At 43.2% G+C, this 21,299-nt stretch overlaps 1 protein-coding gene across 1 annotated transcript in view; it reads left to right on the top strand.

Moving 5' to 3' along the window:
* The first annotated feature begins 2,548 nt into the window (after window positions 1–2,548).
* FREM2 (FRAS1 related extracellular matrix 2) overlaps window positions 2,549–21,299 on the top strand; it is a 152,552-nt gene continuing 133,801 nt past the window's right edge. Inside the window, exons 1-2 of the mRNA XM_061434721.1 lie at window positions 2,549–8,179; window positions 13,017–13,106. Of these exons, the coding sequence (XP_061290705.1) occupies window positions 3,007–8,179; window positions 13,017–13,106 (5,263 nt within the window). The 5' untranslated portion in view covers window positions 2,549–3,006. The remainder of the gene's footprint in view (window positions 8,180–13,016; window positions 13,107–21,299) is intronic.

Raw genomic sequence — 21,299 nt, 5'->3', positions numbered from 1 at the left:
TCCACAGAATATATACAGCAGGTGTTCAAAAGCTTTAAAAGGCAAGAACTGAAGACTTAAGCTTGGTATTTTTAAAAAACTACATGTTTGTCAACTTATTTTATCTCTTAAGATTTGCAAGTGTTGGTCATAAAATATTTCTTTGCCAATTTAAGTATAGAAATATTTTAACACTGAGGTATTTATCCTAATGAGGGATCATTACTATCAATAATCTTTGCTTTCAGATGAGAATTTAGTATTTTACTATTTTGTCAATGATCATCAATGCAAAATACATTTAAGTAAATAAACGTATGTGTCACTTTCTATGTAATTAAAAAAACCCAAGTACCCAAGATATTTACCAAAAATAATTTCTAAGAGTCACTCTTTCACCTCAATCAAGGCAAGCTAAATTAAAAAGTCAAAAAAATTATAATTTACTGATTTCCTTAGGCTACTTGAAAATAAATGTGGACCTCTATTCTTCTTACCATGAAACAAAATATTGAACTCTGCCCTTCAGGCATACTGCCATACCTCAAATGCTGATCTTATCATTACTTGCAAGTCAAACAGAGTTGGACTTTAAAAGGAAGAAAGGAAAGCCCTCCAGACATTGGGAAGCACCAGGGGTCAGGCTGGTGGTCTCACTTCTCAGAACGAACCCACAGTCACAATGCCTGACATTTTTCAATCAAGATCCATAACCAGGATTTGAAATACAACACATAAAGAACCATATTCTGAAAATGATGTCCCTTTTCATTTGGCATCTTCCAGTTCGTTTTGTGAACAGAACATCATAGAATTTTTCTTTTGAATTCTGTACATAATAATAAACAAGGATATTAAATTATAAAATAATAATACCAAAACAGATCAGAAATTGATGAAGAGTTGGGTGAGGATTTTCTCATGTTTAAAAGATTAGTCACATCCCTTCTGTGTTCCTGGATGTCCATTTTGTACTAAATTGTAAAATGCATGTATGAGTTGTACACAGGAGTTCAAAGTACAATAGGCTGAAACATATTAGGCTAACAAAATGTTATTTGTTTGGATAAGAGGCTCACTTAAACTCTCTCCCTCTCCACTCCCAGGCGCAGAGGCTGTCCAGTGGGCTTCCTGGAGCGACTCTGACATCACTCAACAATACTTTTGTAGAAGTGGTGCTGGGTCCTGGAAAATAGCTCTCAATGCTGCAGGTAGGGATCAAAAACCTAAGCTGGAGGAGCTCCGGATAAAAGCACCAAACGGTTAAACGGATAAATGCTTCTCACCGAAATGTAACCCCATATGCATCTTAAAGGCTTCCCTGGTGGCTCAGGGGTAAAGAATCCACCTGCCAAACAGGAGACGCTGGTTTGATCTCTGGGTCAGAAAGATCCCCTGGAGAAGGAAATGGCAACCCACTCCAGTATTCTTGCCTGGAAAATTCCATGGGCAGAGGAGCCTGGTGGGGCTACAGTCCATGGGGTCGCAAAGAGTCGGACACGACTTAGCGACTAAACAACAATGTATCTTACATCTTCAATTTGGACCAAAATGTAAAAGGACTTAACGCTGTCTTACACTCCCTCCCCACCCCCACCCCCAAATCTAAAATACCCTTGAACAGAAAAAGGGCAGAATGACCATTATTTCAATTTGATATTCCAATTATCCGATTTGTATTATTGGAGAGAAAAGAATGTGACTTAAAATAAAACATTTTGCTCAGGAAAAGCAAGACTGCTTAAAGAACAAATGTGAAAACGGTAGCGTCTTAATTGTGAGGGTTCAAGGAGGAGAGGAGCAATTAGAAAACCTTTCCGGACGGGAATCTCCGCACTTCTGAAACCTGACAAACACAAGGGGGCAGGCAAAGCTCGAGTCAGGCTTCAAAACCGGCTGCCTGAAGGGAGCTAACCTATTTTAGCTCGCCCTCCGGATATTTATCAGTTCTCTCGGCATGCCAAGAACTGTGATGCTGACAGGCGGGTTTAGTTCGTACTTGGTCTAATTACTGCGAAGGGAACAGGAACGTCTTTAATGACAGCTGCCCCAACAGCGGGCTTTGGAAGAGCCTGGGGCTACACTCCCCAGAACTTACTCTTTGGGGCGACCCTCGCCATTTCGATCTGACTGCATTTCTCACCCTTTCCAAAAGCCTCTTTCTCTTTTCGCTATGAAATTTGGTTGCAAACCGGGGACTTGTTGAAATCTCACCAGTCCCGAGAACTGCACCCGTCATAATTTACAAGGAGACAGCAGGGGGCGAGGAGAGGCTCCGTCTCCTCTAGTTTTGCTTTTAATTCCAGCTCTCCTTCTTATGCAAAGTTGCGCCCGCGTTTCTCCCTTTACTGCCCTGGGTTTTGATTCAAACTCCAGCCACGTTGCTTCTAACTTGCCTCTTGGGTTTGCAAATTGCAGAGAGAAATAAACATTCCTTGAACGGGTTCCCATTGGATTTGGGGAGTGGGAGGTAAACTGGGGGTTCTCGTGGATCGCAGGAGGCTGAAGTCCCAACCCTAGCAGCCCAGAAAGAAGGGAGCCCCCTCACTTTCAGGACAACCTGTTGCGCCTTCTATCTCCTCCCCTGCGCGCGGTTTCCCCGCCTCGGCCCCCAGGACCTGATTGGCAGGAGTCGCTACCCAACCCTGGTCTCGGGGCCTCCTCCCCGGACTCACGATTGGCCTCCTGGGAGGACTGGAGTAAGGGGGTGCGAGGGGTGGGATTTCCCTCAAAGCTCAGGGTCCCGGGACCTGGAAAGGAGGAGTGGAGGAGACTCAGTTCTCCGCGCGTCTGAGCCGCGAGCCGTGGAGCTAGGCCGGCCGAGATGGTGTAGCCTCCCAGCGCAGCTCCAGCCTGGACCGTGCCGGGCCACTTTCCCATCCTTCTGGTCCAGCCTCGGCTACAGCGAGACCCCGCGGGCGCCGTGCGGAGTTCCTGGCACTTTCCGGAGGACGCTCTCACCTCCTGCCCGGGACTGGGACTGAGTGCGCTCTCCAGGGGATCGGGCTGAGCCGTCACAACCGGACCATGCAAGCCACCGGGACCCCCGGGGTCACCGCGCGCACGCGCCCCGCAGGAAACCCCACCAAATCTCCACCGACGCCTCCGACGCCGTCCGGGCTGGTGCTGCTGCTTCTCCTGTCACTGGTAAGCCGCGTCCGGGCACAGCCACCTGACCCCGGCCGGGCCTTGCTGTCCCCGGATCTCGCGGGGGTTGCAGGGGTCCCCGCCGAAGAAGCCATAGTGCTGGCGAACCGCGGGCTCCGGGTGCCCTTCGGCCGTGAGGTCTGGCTGGATCCGTTGCAGGACCTAGTGCTGCAGGTGCAACCGGGGGATCGGTGCGCAGTGACCGTGCTAGACAATGACGCGCTGGCCCAGCAGCCCGGCCGCCTGAGTCCCAAGCGCTTCCCCTGCGACTTCGGCGCGGGAGAGGTGCGCTACTCGCACCTGGGCGCGCGCAGCCCGTCGCGGGATCGAGTCCGGCTGCAGCTGCGCTACGACGCGCCGGGTGGGGCGGCCGTGCTCCCCCTGGTGCTGGAGGTGGAGGTGGTCTTCACCCAGCTGGAGGTTGTGACGCGAAACCTGCCCTTGGTCGTGGAGGAGCTGCTGGGGACCAGCAATGCCCTGGACGCGCGGAGCCTGGAATTCGCCTACCAGCCTGAGACCCAGGAGTGTCGCGTGGGCATCCTGCCTGGTTTGGGCGCGCTGCCTCGCTACGGGGAACTCCTTCACTACCCGCAGGTCCCGGGCTCGGCCAGCGAGGGGGACAGCCAGGAGCCCCTCCTGATGGACTGCACAGCATTCCAGGAACTGGGCGTGCGCTACCGCCACACCGCCCCAAGTCGTTCTCCGAACAGGGACTGGGTGCCCATGGTAGTGGAGCTGCGATCGCGAGGGTCTCCTGTGGGCAGCCCGGCTTTGAAACGCGAGCACTTCCAAGTGCTGGTGAGAATCCGAGGAGGGGCTGAGAACACCGCCCCCAAGCCCAGCTTTGTGGCCATGATGATGATGGAGGTGGACCAGTTTGTCCTGACCGCCCTGACCCCAGACATGCTGGCAGCCGAGGATGCGGAGTGTGCCCCAGACTTGCTGATCTTCAATCTCACCTCTCCATTCCAGCCCGGCCAGGGCTTCCTGGTGAGCACTGACGACCGCAGTTTGCCCCTCTCCTCCTTCACTCAGAGGGATTTACACCTCCTGAAAATTGCCTATCAGCCCCCCTCTGAAGACTCTGACCAGGAGCGTCTCTTTGAACTCGAGCTGGAAGTAGTGGACCCAGAAGGCGCTGCCTCTGATCCTTTTTCCTTCATGGTAGTGGTGAAGCCCATGAACACACTGGCTCCAGTGGTCACCCGGAACACTGGTCTCATTCTCTACGAGGGCCAGTCTCGGCCCCTTACTGGCCCTGCAGGCAGTGGACCACAAAATTTGGTCATCAGTGATGAAGACGACTTAGGGGCCGTACAGCTGGAGGTGGTGGCTGGGCTCCGGCACGGTCACCTCGTCCTTCTGGGTGCCTCCAATGGCAACTCTGCCCCTAAGACCTTTACTGTAGCCGAGCTAGCAGCCGGCCGAGTGGTCTACCATCACGATGACAAAGATGGCTCACTAAGTGACAACCTCGTGCTCCGAATGGTGGACGGAGGACGCAGGCACCAGGTGCAGTTTCTGTTCCCCATCACCTTAGTGCCTGTGGATGACCAGCCACCAGTCCTCAATGCCAACACAGGGCTGACGCTGGCAGAGGGCGAAACCGTGCCCATCCTGCCCCAAGCTCTGAGTGCAACTGACATGGACTCAGAGGACTCTTTGCTGCTTTTTGTGCTCGAGTCACCTTCCTCCACAGCAGGGCATCTGCTTCTCCGCCAGACCCATCCTCCCCAAGGGGAGGAGATGCTTCTTGGGAGCCCTTGGAGAAAACAGGGAATATTCTATGAGAAAGCAGTGACACAGTGGCAGCAGCGAGACATAACAGAGGGGAGACTTTTCTACAGGCACTCTGGGGCCCACAGTCCTGGGCCAGTGATTGACCAGTTCACATTTCGTGTCCAGGATAACCATGACCCCCCTAATAAGTCTGGGCTACAGAGGTTCATGATACGCATTCATCCCGTGGACCGCCTCCCTCCCGAGCTGGGCAGCGGCTGTCCCCTTCGGATGGTGGTACAGGAATCCCAGCTCACACCACTGAGGAAGAAGTGGCTACGCTACACGGACCTGGACACGGATGACCGAGAACTCCGTTACACGGTGACCCAGCCCCCAATGGACACAGATGAAAACCACTCACCAGCCCCGTTGGGCACCTTGGTCCTGACCGATGATCCTTCGGTGGTAGTGGCCCATTTTACACAAGCGCAGGTCAACCACCATAAAATTGCTTACAGGCCTCCAGATCAGGAGCTGGGAGTGGCTGCCCGAGTGGCCCAGTTTCAATTCCAGGTGGAGGACCGAGCTGGGAATGTGGCTCCAGGCACCTTCACCTTTTACTTGCAGCCAGTGGACAACCAGCCACCCGAAATCCTCAACACTGGCTTCACCGTTCAGGAGAAGGGCCATCACATCCTGAGTGAGACTGAGTTGGGTGTGAATGATGTGGACACTGATGTGGCCCACATCACCTTCACTCTCATACAGGTGCCCAAACATGGCCACATGAAGCTGTCTGGACAGGTCCTGCATGTCGGTGGGATTTTTCACTTGGAGGACATAAAACAGGGTCGGATTTCCTACGCCCATAATGGGGCTGAGTCTCTGACCGATAGCTGTTCCTTGGAGGTCAGTGACAGACACCACGTGGTACCCATCACTCTCAGAGTGAATGTCCGGCCAATGGACGGTGAGCTGCCCATGCTGAGCCTTCCTGCAGGCACTCTGGGGTCCTATCTAGACGTTTTAGAAAATGGGGCTACTGAAATCACGGCCAGTGTTATCAGGGGGACCAATGGGGACGCTGATGATTTGATGTTGACTTTCCTCTTGGAAGATCCACCCCTATATGGAGAAATCCTGGTCAATGGAGTTCCAGCAGAGCAGTTTACCCAAAGAGACATCTTGGAGGGCTCTGTCGTCTACGCTCACACAAGCGGGGAAATAGGTCTCTTGCCCAAAGAAGACTCTTTCAACCTGAGTCTGTCGGATATGTCTCAAGAATGGAGAATAGGTGGTAACACTATCCAAGGAGTGACCGTGTGGGTGACCATCCTCCCTGTTGACAGCCAGGCCCCAGAAATCTCTGTAGGTGAGCAGTTTATCGTTCTGGAAGGCGATAAAAGTGCTATAACCTCAATGCACATAAGTGCTGAAGACATGGATTCTCTCAATGACGACATCTTGTGCACCATCGTCATTCAGCCCACCTCGGGTTACGTGGAGAACATCTCTCCAGCCCCTGGCTCTGAAAAATCAAGAGCAGGAATTGCTGTAAGTGCTTTCACTCTGAAAGATCTCAGGCAAGGTCATATAAACTACGTCCAGAGTGTCCATAAAGGAGTAGAACCGGTGGAAGACAGATTTATATTTCGCTGTTCTGATGGCATTAACTTTTCAGAGAGACATTTTTTCCCCATTGTAATCATTCCCACCAACGATGAACAGCCAGAAATATTCATCAGGGAATTTTTGGTGATGGAAGGCATGAGTTTGGTGGTTGATACACCCATCCTCAATGCCGCTGATGCTGATGTTCCCCCGGATGACTTAACTTTCACTATCACCAAGTTTCCCACCCACGGTCACATCATGAACCAGCTGATAAATGGCACCGTTTTGGTGGAAAGCTTCACCTTGGACCAGATCATAGAGAGTTCCAGCATCATTTATGAGCATGATGACTCTGAGACTCAGGAAGACAGTTTCGTGATTAAACTCACAGATGGTAAGCACTCTGTGGAAAAGACAGTCCTCATCATGGTTATTCCTGTTGATGACGAGACCCCTAGGATGGCCATCAATAATGGACTGGAAATAGAAATCGGGGAAACCAAAATTATCAACAACAGAATATTAATGGCAACTGATTTAGATTCTGAAGACAAATTCTTGGTTTACATTATTCGTTATGGGCCAGGACATGGCTTATTACAGAGACAAACACCTACAGGTGTCTTTGAAAATATCACATTGGGCATGAATTTTACCCAGGATGAAGTAGACAGCAATTTGATTCAGTATGTCCATTTTGGGCAAGAGGGCATTCGGGATCTAATTAAATTTGACGTGACTGATGGAATCAATGCCCTCATAGATCGCTACTTTTATGTGTCTATTGGAAGCCCTGACATTGTCTTCCCTGATGTGATAAGTAAAGGAGTGTCCTTGAAAGAAGGTGGTAAGGTCACTCTCACAACAGATCTACTGAGCACTAGTGACTTGAACAGTCCTGATGAAAACTTAGTTTTTACCATCACCAGGGCTCCCATGAGAGGCCACTTAGAAAGCACAGACCAGCCTCGAGTGTCTATCACATCTTTCACTCAGCTCCAACTGGCTGGCAATAAAATCTACTATATCCACACAGCTGATGACGAGGTAAAGATGGACAGTTTTGAGTTTCAGGTCACTGATGGACGTAACCCTGTCTTCCGGACATTCCGTATCTCCATCAGCGATGTGGACAACAAAAAGCCAGTGGTCACCATCCATAACCTGGTTGTCAGCGAAGGTGAAAAGAAGCTGATTACTCCCTTTGAACTCACTGTGGAAGACAGGGATACTCCAGACAAACTCTTGAAATTCACTGTCACCCAAGTGCCTGTTCATGGTCAACTCCTATTCAACAATACCAGACCCGCCATGATTTTTACCAAGCAGGACTTGAATGAAAACTTAATCAGCTACAGACATGACGGTACCGAGTCAAGTGAAGACAGCTTCTCCTTCACAGTGACTGATGGTTCCCATACAGATTTCTATGTTTTTCCTGATACAGTATTTGAAACAAGAAGACCCCAAGTAATGAAGATCCGGATCTTAGCTGTTGACAACAGAGTCCCCCAAATTGTCGTGAACAAAGGGGCCTCTACACTTCGCACTCTGGCCACAGGCCACTTGGGGTTCATGATCACAAGTAAAGTATTGAAAGCAGAGGACAGAGACAGCTTATACGTTTCTCTCCGGTTTATTGTGACGGAGGCCCCTCGACATGGATATCTCCTCAACCTGGGCCAGGGCAACCACAGTGTGACTGAGTTTACACAAGGTACGGTTCACTCTGCTTTCTTTATAATCAAAGGGCACTCCAAGTCTTACTTCTTGAGATACGGCTGTCATTGATAACTTTGTAAGTAGAGCATCAAATTAGAGGCCAGGGAGGACTTCCCTGGTGGTCTAGTGGTTAAGACTCCATGCTTGCAATGCAGGGGGTGTGGATGTGATCCCTGGTCCAGGAACTAAGATCCCACGTGCCACATAGTGCTGCCAAAAAATAATTAAATTAAAAAATAGAGTCCAAGGAAAGAGAAGGAAAGGGAAATAAAGGAAAGGCGAAAATACAGGGACTCTGTTTCATCAGAGAACAGCTCCCTTCTTGCCATATGTCCCACTGTAGTGACCTTCATTAGTAGGAGTATTGTATTTTGAAAATATAAGCTAAGATGCCAAAGAAAGAGCTGAACTTTGGTGAATTAAATTTGAAACAGGCTTTTCAACTCTGTTCCATCAGCCCCACTTTTCCTCTGAGCAACCTGTTTTGTATGCGGAAGACAGTTCATGAAGCATGTTAGCATCTTAGAGAAGGATGTGCTTTCTAAATTTTCTGAATCCACATTATTATTATTACCAGCCACCATTCAAATAGGGGCCTCCCAGGTGGCACAGTGGTAAAGAATCCTTCTGCCAATGCGGGAGACACAAGAGACACAGGTTCCATCCTTGGGTCAGGAAGATCCCTTGGAGTAGGATGTGGCAACCCACTTTAGTACTCTTGCCTGGGAAATTCCACAGATAAAGGAGCCTGGCGAGTTATAGTCTGTGGAATTGCAGAGTCGGACATGACTGAGCAAATCAGTGTGTTACCATTCAAATAGACCCTTCCAATTTGTATTAATTTGATTGCTGTTTGGAGGGTTGTTCTAAGACTATTATTGTTGTTAACAACCTTGTAATGAAAATAGAAAGATGCATTTATATTTACTTTGTAGATTTTAGAATTCTTATAAGATTTTATGAGACTAACACCTGTCCAAAGATATAACGGGTAAACACATATCTACATTTAGAATGATTATGTCAGTACAAGTAGCACTAGTGGTTAAAGAGCCTGCCTGCTTATGCAGGAGACGTAAGAGACACGGGTTTGATCCCTGGGTTGGGAAGACCCCTGGAGGAGGGCATGGCGACTCACTCCAGTATTCTTGCCTGGAGAACCTAACGGACAGAGGAGTCTGGGGTCATGAAGAGTCAGACACGACTGAAGTGACTTCGCACAAGCAAGAAGACAGGAAGCCCATCACCAAAATATATATCCAGTTCATTGTTAAGAGCCTAAAGATATTTTAACAAAATTCATAGTAGGAGGAAATTATTTTCTCATTTCAGACCTCCTCTCTGCCCTGTGTCAAACACAGTAACAAACTGCATCGCCTCAAGCATCTGTATTCTCGGAGATGAATGCATTTTTGTAACCTCAATTTTCTTTGTGTGTCCACAGAGTCTGAGACAGGAAGGGCAGGTGACCTGTGCAGAGTTAACTCAGTGACTAAAAGGAGAAGCCCATTCAATCTGCTGGCTTGGGAGTTAGACCTCTGTTTTCTAGAATGTGCAACTTTCATTACAAAGAGCTTTGGGTTGCTTTCATGAAAATCTCACCCTTGTCAGAATGGAAACCAGATCTCTCCTGTGTGAGCTCTGTGGGTTCGAGATGGAGTTAAACCCCAGGGCTTCCCAAGGGGGAGTGTTATTGTTCTGTAACAGTGTTAGACTCTTAGATAACAAATACTTTAATAAACATGGATGTCGCAGAGTGTAAAGTAAACTGCTTCTCTGTTTTAGATTCTGGCAAATAGCCCTACCCTTCAACCTCCTGATTCTTGGCTGAAAGCCTGAATATATATCCCAGGGCCTGCAGGGACAGGAAAACTGGGTGCCAAGTGTCATGCCAGACCAGCAGGAAACTTGTGTGTGAAGGCTTTCTGAGGATAGAGATGCATGCACTCTTGCACTGGTTTCTTTTCTTGGAAAGGAAAGAGGATGCAAGGAATAGTGAAAGGATATTCTTCAGAGAATCGAAAATGTTACTTCAAACGAATCCTGTGATCAGAAAAACGAATCCTGTGATCAGAAAAAAGAATCTGATTTTAGTGATTAAAAAAAAAAAAGAATTTCTGAATGAAAATAGGGCAAGGATATTTAATTTAAATTCCATGGACCAAGTGAAACAGCTCAAAATATTGGAATATTATTTCCTGAATACTGAGCCATTAAATCATTCTATTTCAGTCCAGACCATTGCTCTGTCACTGACTTGGAATCACCGTGATTGCTTTTTATAGTCATTTGTAAATATAGAGTAGCTGTGAGTTTATTATAAAAAGTGAATATAAGTTTTTAAGATTACATTTTAAGAGAAAGCATCATGTTCCAATGAGAATGCGAATACTGAACATAGGAAAATTGTTTTTATTTAATTACACAGGACTCATTTCAACAAGTTGAGGCTGGTGTTTGATTCAGAGGAGTTTAATGGAAATTAGATGAGTGAGTAAAAACGGAGAAAGCTCCGTTATAGTGGTTACCATGGCTGCTCTTGCAGTAGAGGAAGTAATGTTGTTGTTGTTCAGTCGCTCAGTCGTGTCCTACTCTTTGCGACCCCATGGACTACAGCACACCAGGCTCCTCTGTCCTCCACTATCTCCCAGAGTTTGCTCAAATTCATGTCTATTGAGTCAGTGATGCTATCTAACCATTTCATCCTCTGCCAGAGGAAGTGGAAGCAGTGTCTGAAGTGACAACTGTGCTGTCTTTTTCTTTGTTTTTTCATGAAGGGACAAGCTGAACAATATTTTGATGGATTTTCAATACACTAAATTAAGTCAGCTTAGCATATATGGCTTGGGAAGGTTATTGCCAAATAGATTGACTAAATGGTCCCTAAGACGAAAAAAAAAAAAAAAACTTATTAACTTTCACTATTAGGAAAAGTAACCAAGGTAGAATTAGACAAATTAGGGAATTTTTTTTGTTCTTTTCAAACTTCATGTTTTGTCGAGGTATGCTTCTTTGCTCTGTCCACCTCAAGGTCTCAAGTACCAGGATTTTTTTCTCTATGACAAATACATAGTAATATCTTATGGGGGATAATTTATTACTTTCAGAAATTTCCCTAAAGGTAACTAGGGTGTGGTTACCAGGAATGTCAATTAATTTAGAATTAAAAAAAAACATGAAATGATTGTGTAGATAAACTGAAATAAATCTGATGCAAGTTTAAGAGCAAGAAGAAAATCTAGTTAATTATCCTAAGTTTACTTAAAAAAGACAGTATTTTGGCTATCAGGTTTTTATCTTTTTAATACTTCTGTACCTTAAGAGGCAAGTGTTTATATATATATAAACATAATATATGCTCAGGCGCTCAGTCGTGTCTGACTCTTTGTGACCCCATGGACAGTAGCCCACCAGGCTCCTCTGTCCGTGGATTTCCCAGGCAAGAATACTGGAGTGGGTTGCCATTTCCTTCTCCAGGGGATCTTCCCCACCCAGGGATTGAACCTAAGTCTCCTGCATTGCAGGTGGATTCTTTACCAACTGAGCCACCAAAGAAGCCTTATATACAATATAAACACATTTTATATATAGAGAAGTGTATATATATACACATATATAAATACGTATATATAAAAGTATATACTTATATAAAGAGGCACCTGTAGAATAACTGTTATAATCAAAGTCTTTACTTGAGATTTTGAACAGTGCATTATTAAGAAAATTATAAAATGAGTTTTCGTTTGTTTCATCTAATCAATAGTTTAGGTCTAACTTGGAGGGAAAATCTAACTCTTGTGTATCTTATAACTGAATTCATGTTCTCATTAGTTTAAAAAAGAAAACTTCTGAAAAATCACCCTTGAAGTGGTAATTTGTTTTAATGAAACTATCTCCCAAGTACTATAGTTTTTGTGTAGAAAACATTAATACAAGGACTGGGTGTTTTTTTCTTTTTCTTATAGTACAGCCTTTAGATTTTCTTACAGAATTAAAGATCGAATGGGAACACTGGACCAAGGTCTTTCCACGTGACCAGATGGTGTTGTCTTTCTGCTAAGCACCTAAGAAGAGTGGCATTGTTACAGAGACAAACACACAATGGATGAATAAATTTTAAAATTGCGTATTAGTCATTACTGAAAACAAACCATACCAGTGAACTTGATAGCTAGAATAGAAAATAGCAGGAAAAAACACTTCTGAGGCAGAATAATTTTTCACTCTGAATAAAGGTTTCAGCTTTTACTAGATGTTTTCTGAGTTCTCTTTGGTACTGAGTCATGATAGTAACTTCAATCTGTAGGATTTTTTTTTTTAATTTTCATTTTTTTTCCTCTCAAAAATTTGGAGAGCTTAAAAACAGCCTGCTGTAACACAAGAGAAAAGAAAAATTAGCCTAAAGGGAAAGCAGAGGAACCTCTGTCCTCTCAGGGCCAGGGAGGCAAAGGGTGTGATTTCTGTAGTGCCAGGAAATCTGCCATGCCTCAAAATATCTCCCTTTCCACCTGTCATGGAGTCTGACATTCCGTATTTAGATAGTCACTCCTTTGGTGCACGAACATGCAAATACCACTGGGAGGGGCAACACCTTGCTATTATTATAGCCTAACTCTTACACTCTATTTATCTGTGTAAGGGATCAGATTTCCAAGGGACAGCTGAAATCAAGGGGGCTTGGAGATAGGAGAAATAAGATAGCTTCTATTCCCTTAGGAGAAGAGGACCTAAATGTGGTTCAGAAGAGTAACAGCCAATAGGACTTACGATACATAATGAGTCACTGGTTTTGCCCTAGTAATTAATCATCTTGTTATTTGGTTGTTTTCTAGCTGACATTGATGATATGAAAATATGCTATGTCTTAAGAGAAGGGGCTAATGCCGTAAGTGACATATTCCAGTTTACAGTTGAAGATGGGGGTAAGTATTCACTCTCCTGTTAGTGTAAACAAGGAGAGTGGCTTTTATTCATTGCTCTTTGACAACCTTCATACAAGGAATCTGTATCAAGTATCAGTTTAGGCTCACCTAAATTTATATGGAGTGAATTTGGTATTTTCTCTAGAAAATCTTACATTCTCAATCTGACACAGTCCTACTCTGCAATGATTGTGAATACATGTTCTAGTTATATTATTTTTGTCTTGTGATTTATAGAGCACTAAAGAGAAAGATCTATATAAATAGGATCCTCATGTCCAGTTGTTCAGATTTTGCTCTGCATAAAGCTTCCTACTTGAGGCAACAGGAAGATGTTGAACCAGCCAGCCCCACTTGCAAAGCATGTCCTATCTAGCTGTGTTTGCCCAAAGTGGGTGCCTATTTCTAATTTGCTTGGGTGCTGTGTGGACTAAGGCTGGTGGATGATACATAGCATTCACCAAGAGATCAATGCTAAGTAAATGTATGTTTCATCTCATCAAGTTCAGTATGTCTAATGATTGTCTTAGTTTGGGAAGTTTAGTGACTTAGTCTAGCTAAACTTTTCCTTAGTGGGGTCTGAATACTGCAGAGAATAGACTATGACCTGAGATCTAAGTCACCTCAGTAATTTTTTTGTCATCACTCCCTCAGTGCCCTGACAGCCACTCACATTGTTCAGTTCTCTTCCTCACCCTAGGAGGAAAACTGGCCGCTTCTAGATTGATCATAAAGATGTTTGTGTTCTCGTTTGCTCTCAGAAGAAGCAAAAGAACCTCAGAAAGAATATGTGAATAGGACACAGGAAATGAGGGGACATGTGTGCAAGGGAAGAGAGAGAGAAATAATTCCAGTTCAGTCATCTGTTTCTTTATGACACTTTATAAAAATGCACACTGTTCTGTCATCTATCTCAAAAAGATTCCGTGCTCACCCTTCCTATTTTTTGAAGTATTAAATAGCGCTTGTTTAAAATATCATTGGATGTAACAGGATTGCAAGCTCTGAAAAATGACATCTGCTGAGTGTGTGCCAGAGAGGCAAAAAAAAAAAAAAAAAGTGTCAGTTTGGGTTCAACTAAATTTAGTTAAGTTTAATAACTTTATTTTTTAGCAACCAAATTATACTTTACTATTCGACATATTGATAAGTGAATCTTAGTAGGAAACCAAGTTCTGAGAAGGAAATCAACTTATAGAAAACTAATCTGCTTGTTGAATCTTGCTGCTCAAATGGGAAGTTTCACTGTGAGTAAACTTTATAATGAGACTCTGAAGTAATTCAAATTTGTATTTTATATACATATATTTGTGTGTGTGTATATATACACACACATATATTTATTGGCTTCCCAGGTGGCATAGTGGTAAAGAATCTGCCTGCCATGTAGGAGACACAGGAGATGTAAGAGATCCAGGTTTTATCCCTGGGTCAAGAAGATCTCCTGGGGGAGGAAATGACAACCCACTGCAGTATTCTTGCCTGGAGAATCCCACAGACAGAGGGGTGTAGCAGGCTACAGTCCATAGAGTCACAAAAAGTCAGACACAACTGAGCATCTGAGCACACACACACACACACACACACACACATACACACACACACACACATATATATATATGTCTTCCCTCATAGCTCAGTTGGTAAAGAATCCGCCTGCAATGCAGGAGACTGGTTCAGTTTCCTGGGTCGGGAAGATCCACTGGAGAGGGGATATGCTACCCACTCCAGTATTCTTGGGCTTCCGTTGTGACTCAGCTGGTAAGGAAGTGAAGAAAGTGAAGAGAAGTCGCTCAGTCATGTCCGACTCTTTGTGACCCCATGGACTGTAGCCCACCAGGCTCCTCAGTCCATGGGATTTTCCAGGCATGAATACTGGAGTGGGCTGCCATTTCCTTCTCCAGGGGATCTTCCTGACCCAGGGATCGAACCCAGGTTTCCTGCATTGTAGGCAGACGCTTTACCGTCCAAGCTACCAGGGAAGCCTGCAATGTGGGAGACCTGGGTTCGATCCCTGGGTTGGGAAGATGCCCTGGAGAAGGGAAAGGCTACCCACTCCAGTATTCTGGCCTAGAGAATTCCATGGACTGTATAGTCCATGGGGTTGCAAAGAGTCAGACATGACTGAGAAACTTTCACTTTTCATATATATATATATATATAATATAAACTTAAGGACTAAATTGTTGGCTCAAAGCACCATGTATATATCTCAGAATGACTGAATAAACCTCAATAACAAAAGTATCATTTTCTTTAAAATTGCCAAAAAAGTTTGAAATCTGATGACTACAATTCCAAGACATCATAGCTTTTGCTTTTCTATATATTTTACTTTTTCTTTCTTTTTATTCACATATATGCTCTGTTATTTTGCACATTTCTTTCCTTAGCTGGATGGACTTTTACTATTTACTCTGAAATTTTGGTCTGTATTCAAATATTAGAAAACATCATGCTGTATCATATTTCAAAATATTAAGTGAGGAATGACTAGCTGAAGAGACTGGGTTTATTTTTGGATTTGCTGGAAAAATGGATGAGCCTCTAAAGACTGTGTTTATGGAAATAGGAACTAAATCATTTCGGGAGCTTTTTCAGAGCTAGAGTTTCATTAGAGAGCGAAATCTTCCAGAGATATTGTCCTTTACTCTTCTTCCTCACTGATAATGTGTTACTTATAGGGTTCAGGCAGATTCTGGCAACTTTTGGTGGAACAGAATTTATTTTTAATTTCCCCAATACAAGAAAACTTCTTTTTGACAGAATAATCATAGAGACCTGCAAGGTTAAAAACTGAAAAGTCACATATGTATTTCAAAATATTTTTAGTCTGATACTTATTTTTTGCATTGTCTATAACATATCCTAATATTTGAATGAGAAGTGCAATACTATTTAAACTTACAGAGAATATTGAGTGAAATTCTTCTGTCTGGAAAGTGTGAGGTATTTTGACAAACAGAAGTAAAACAAAAAAATATTTTTGCAATATTTGTGAGAAAAAAAATAATTGTCTTTCCTTTCTACAAAAATATTATACTAAGAATTTTAAATTTTTTCTGAACTAGCTATGTATCTTCTAGTTGTACAGCCAATAATTTCACCAAAATATACCTAGAAAAGACCTATTTTATAGAGTGTAATAGAAACACATATTTTCAATATGGTCAAATGTAACAATGTAAATTTCATGAACTAGATGACATGTTTATGAAGACACATTTATGATATCATTTAACACTTCTCAAAGATATGTATGTCTCAGGAATTATGGCAGGTACTTGAATCTTATGAACAAGGATTAGCCTTGCTTCTCAGTTGGAAGGATCTAGGTCTTGGAACAACCAGATAACTTCCCCAAACACAACCATCCTTGCAGAAAGTAACAAGGGTATTTATCTTCCCATCCATTTGATGACAGACTTTTTAGACCAGAGGGTTTGGTTATTGAATTCAGCTGTTGTGACTTATTGTCAGTTATCAATATTTTATTAACTATCCTGGTGGCTCAGTAGTAAAGACTCTGCTTATCAGTGCAGGAGATGTGGGTTCAATTCTTGGGTTGAGAATATCCCCTGGAGAAGGAAATGGCAACCCACTCCAGTATTCTTGCTTGGGAAATCCCATGGACAGAGGAGCCTAGCAGGCTACAGTCCATGGGGTCACAAAGAGCTGGACACGACTTAGCTACTAAACAACAGTAATCAATACTTTATATAATTTTGTAAGCATGTCTATAAACCATTCTCATGAAATATATGAAATGCTTTTAGCATTTCACATCTGGGAAGCAAGTCAAAGTCTCATGTCATAAAACCAAGAACTCTCTACCACCAATTCTCTCTTCAACCTACTAAATTCACTTTCTTCAAATCTACCATATTTATTTTAGGATAGCAACTGTCTAAATAAATTTACTAGAGCAAATAGAATCTTCAAATAATCTTAAAAATAAAATATAGCTTTTAATTTCAGGAATCAAGAATGGGAGAAGAGAGGGAGGAGAACAGAAAACTAAAATCTTCTGTTTCAGATTTATCACAAGAACCTGGCTAGCCACAGAATTTTTCTGTTAACATTTAGTAATGGACTGGGACCATCCCCTACTAATGGGTGGTGCTTAGGACAGAGTTTCTGCTTTTCAGTTTTTGGAGGGCTTGGGGGCAATTACCAAATGACCGGACCATAGAGTTATCTATTCAAAGAATAGATAATGTCAGAATTTTCACCTCAGGGAGTTCTACCCTGTTTGGAAGTAATGATTGTTGCTTAATATAGCAGGTATATATTATACACACACATATGTATCCATACCACATGCACACATACTCAATATGTCATTATTCTTTCAATTAGATCTTTTATCAGAACTATCATTTACGCAATTTTGCCTTCATAGCTCCCAGCATGGTTAAATATATATATGACAGATGAGGAAACTGAATCACAAATATAGGTAACTGACCTCTTGCAAGTTGCATAATGAGGCAGCTAGAGGCCAGTTTGAATCTCGGATTCTTTCCCCAAATAGTAACTTCAACACATTCAGGAGAGACTTAAGAGGGCAGAATGCTCAAATCCTCTGGTTTCTCCAGACTGAGTCTTGCATGTTCAATAGATGAGACTGAAGAGCTCAGTTTGGTTCATTTCAGTGACTCAGTCATGTCCAACTCTTTGCAACCCCATGGACGGCAGCACATCAGGCTATCCTGTCCATCACCAACTCCTGGAGCTTGCTGAAACTCATGTCCATTGAGTCAGTGATGCCATCTAACCATCTCATCCTCTGTCATCCCCTTCTCCTCCCACCTTCAATCTTTCCTAGCATCAGGGTCTTTTCCAATGAGTCAGTTCTCATCAGGTGGCCAAAGTATTGGAGTTTCAGCTTCAGCATCAGTCCTTACAATGAGTATTCAGGACTCATTTCCTTTAGGATGGACAGGTTGGATCTCCTTGCTGTCCAAGCGTCTTCTCCAACAGCACAGTCAAAAGCATCAATTCTTCAGTGCTCAGCTTTCTTTATAGTCCAACTCTCACGTCCATACATGACTACTGGAAAAACCACAGCTTTGACTAGACAGACCTTTGTTGACAGAGTAATGTCTCCGCTTTTTAATATGCTGTCTAGGTTGGTCATAGTTTTCTTCCAAGGAACAAGTGTCTTTTAATTTCATGGCTGCAGTCACCATCTGCAGTGATTCTGGAGCCCCAAAAGATAAAGTCTCTCACTGTTTCCATTGTCTCCCCATCTATTTGCCATGAAATGATGGGACCAGATGCCATGATCTTCATTTTTTGAAAGTTGAGCTTTAAGTCAGCTTTTTCACTCTCCTCCTTTTACCTATGAGAAGATTGGATCTGCTGATAGGTACAAGTTCTGCATCCTTCGGAATATAGTCTTTTATTTTAGAATATCTTAAAGGTCACTGTATCCTAACATTTATAGTATTCTTTCCTGGTACCATACTGTAATTTTTCTAACTACATGTGGAGAAGAATGTATTCTTTCTAAAGTTAAACACAAATCAAATCAATCTTAAGATACCATTTTATACTAGTTTTATCAATTACAAAGAAACTTTTAAAAAAATCACCTCAGGGATTATGATGAAACAGTTACACTTCCAAACTATTTGTGAAGTTGAAAACTAAGAAAATGAAGTTGAAGAAACATCTCTGAGTTGTAGATGGAGTCAGGAAGGCTGTAAGACTCCACTTGAGACATAGCTTAACAGACATAAAGACTTGTAGGCACAGATATGTCACCATGCGAACAACAGCAATCTGGAAATTGCTCTAAATGCCAATAAAAATAAGAAGAGCTTTTTAGTAATGGTATCAACACCAGAAAACGGTATACAGCCCTAAAAATTCATAATTATAAAGTCTGTCATAATGCTCATTTAGTAATGAAATATGTGTATTGGAATATTAATAAAGAACATGCAGCAATTCCCTGGTGATCCAGTGGTTAAGACTCTGCACTCTCATTGCTAAGGGCCCGCGTTCAATCCCTGGTGGGCTTCCTTGTTGCCTCAGATGGTAAAGAATCCACCTGGAATGCAGGAGACCCGAGTTTGATCCCTGGGTTGGGAAGATCCCCTGGAGAAGGAAATGTATTCTTGACTGAAGAGAAGAATCCCATGGACAGAGGAGCCCGGCAAGCTACAGTCCATGGGGTCACAAAGAGTCAGACATGACTGAGCAACTAACACTTTCACTGTTAGAGTACTAAAGTCCAGCAAACAGCATGGTGCAGCCAAAAAAAAAGAAATATTTTATCAAAATAGGTCATCCATCCAGATTTTCTGGGGCCAAACAACACATGCATATGCATAGTTACAAGCTAAAAGGTCAGATTCTGGAGTTACGAAATGTGCTTCTGTCATCTGTGGCTTCTGCTGAGGAGATGTCTTACGTGAGTGTGCGTTACAATCACCTATGTGAGTGCATGCTTGCTCTTGTCTGACTCTTTGTACCCCCATGGACTGTAGCCCACCAGACCCCTCTGTCCATGGAATTTTCCAGGCGAGAATACTGGAGTGTGTTGCCATTTCCTCCTCTAGGGGATCTTCCCAGCTCGGGGATGGAAGCCTGTGTCTCCTGCATTGGCAGGTGGATTCTTTACCACTGTACCACCTGGATTTAGCTAAACTGTCTTCCATGTCTTTTGTTTTTATTCTTTATGCCTTCTCAAGACTTCCCTGTAGCTCAAACTGTAAAGAATCTGCCTGCCATGCAGGAGACCAGGGTTCAATTCCTGGGTTGGGAAGTTCCTCTGGAGAAGGGAATGGCAATCCACTCCAATATCCTTGCCTGGAAAATTCCATGGACAGAGAAGCCTGGTAGGCTGCAGTCCCTGGGGTCACAAAGGGTCGGACACGACTGAGCGACTAACACACACACACACGCCTTCTCAAGGGTAACTCTGTATAATAATAATAATACAGACTTGGAAAATATATCCTCTTTTGATAATCGCCTCTTTGAATGAAATTCCAGATCTAGTACTCTGGAATTTTGTGGGAAGAAAAAAGCATGTATTCTTTTATTTTTCTTTTATTTTTTTATTGGAGTATAGTGGCTTTACAGTGTTGTATTAGTTTCTGCTGCACGGCAAAGTGAATCAGCCACGTTTTACCTATATCCTCTCTTCCTTGGGTTTCCTTCCCACTTAGGTCATCTCAGAGCATCGAGTAGAATTTCCCGTGCTACACAGTGGTTCCCATTAGTGATTTATTTTATACATAGTAGTTTTATGTGTCAATCCCAATGTCCCAATCCATCCCACCCCACCTTTCCCCCCTTGTTATCCAAGTTTGTTCTATATGTCTGTGCCTCTATTTCTGAGAAAAGCACACATTCTTTTCTCCCCTTTTAACAGAGCATTTCTTGCCTGATTTCTTCTCAGCATTTAACTCTGTAATTTTCCTATTCTCACATTCTGTGTATGTTAACATGGAAGCGCTCCTGTCCCTTTTTAGTTTTCTCTCCAATAAACTCCTGTAGCTCTTTATTATGTGAAACCCAGTCTCAGGTAACTGTTCAGGCATGCCCCACCCTCAGCCCTAATGACTGCTAATCACTCTTCAACTTTCAACTCAAATGTCATTCCCTCTCTAGGGCTGTTCCCAACGTGTTGATAACAAAATTTGTCATGCCTTTTGTGTGTGTGTGTGTGTGCTTCTGTCCCTGTCTTTATTTATAACAAAAATGTTGTATCCTGATTATTTGCTACTGTGAAGATCTTCATTAGTAGAGAAGAAACTTTTTCAAATCAAAAAGATGTCATTAATCTTTAACCACAGTGCCTACACTTGGGTGAACACAGAGTAAATATTTCACAAATATTAATATAAATGAATAGATAAATGGCAAAAAGAAGCTCTATTTTATATAAGGATCAATTAAATAGTATTCTATGAAAAGCTCCTATAAACAATTCCCCGGGGGACCTGTGCATTCTTTTGGAACATTCTCTTATCCTAGCATTAATTTAAATCCCTGTGGCACCAAAAAAGATTTTTAGTAAAGCTTTCACATTTTTAAACACATGGAACTAACTCCTATAAAAATGCCTTTGAAATCTTCAGTGAAATATACTTAAGACTGAAGAGATTCATAGTAAACACCAGTTTAGAGCTCATGTTACTCTTAAAGAATTCTTTTCAGAAAATAAAATAGTTGACA

The sequence above is a fragment of the Bos javanicus genome, chromosome 12, assembly GCF_032452875.1.
Source record: "Bos javanicus breed banteng chromosome 12, ARS-OSU_banteng_1.0, whole genome shotgun sequence".
Lineage (NCBI taxonomy): Eukaryota > Metazoa > Chordata > Mammalia > Artiodactyla > Bovidae > Bos > Bos javanicus.
Note: the sequence above shows the minus strand (reverse complement) of the source record. Positions and strands in the feature narration are given on the sequence as shown.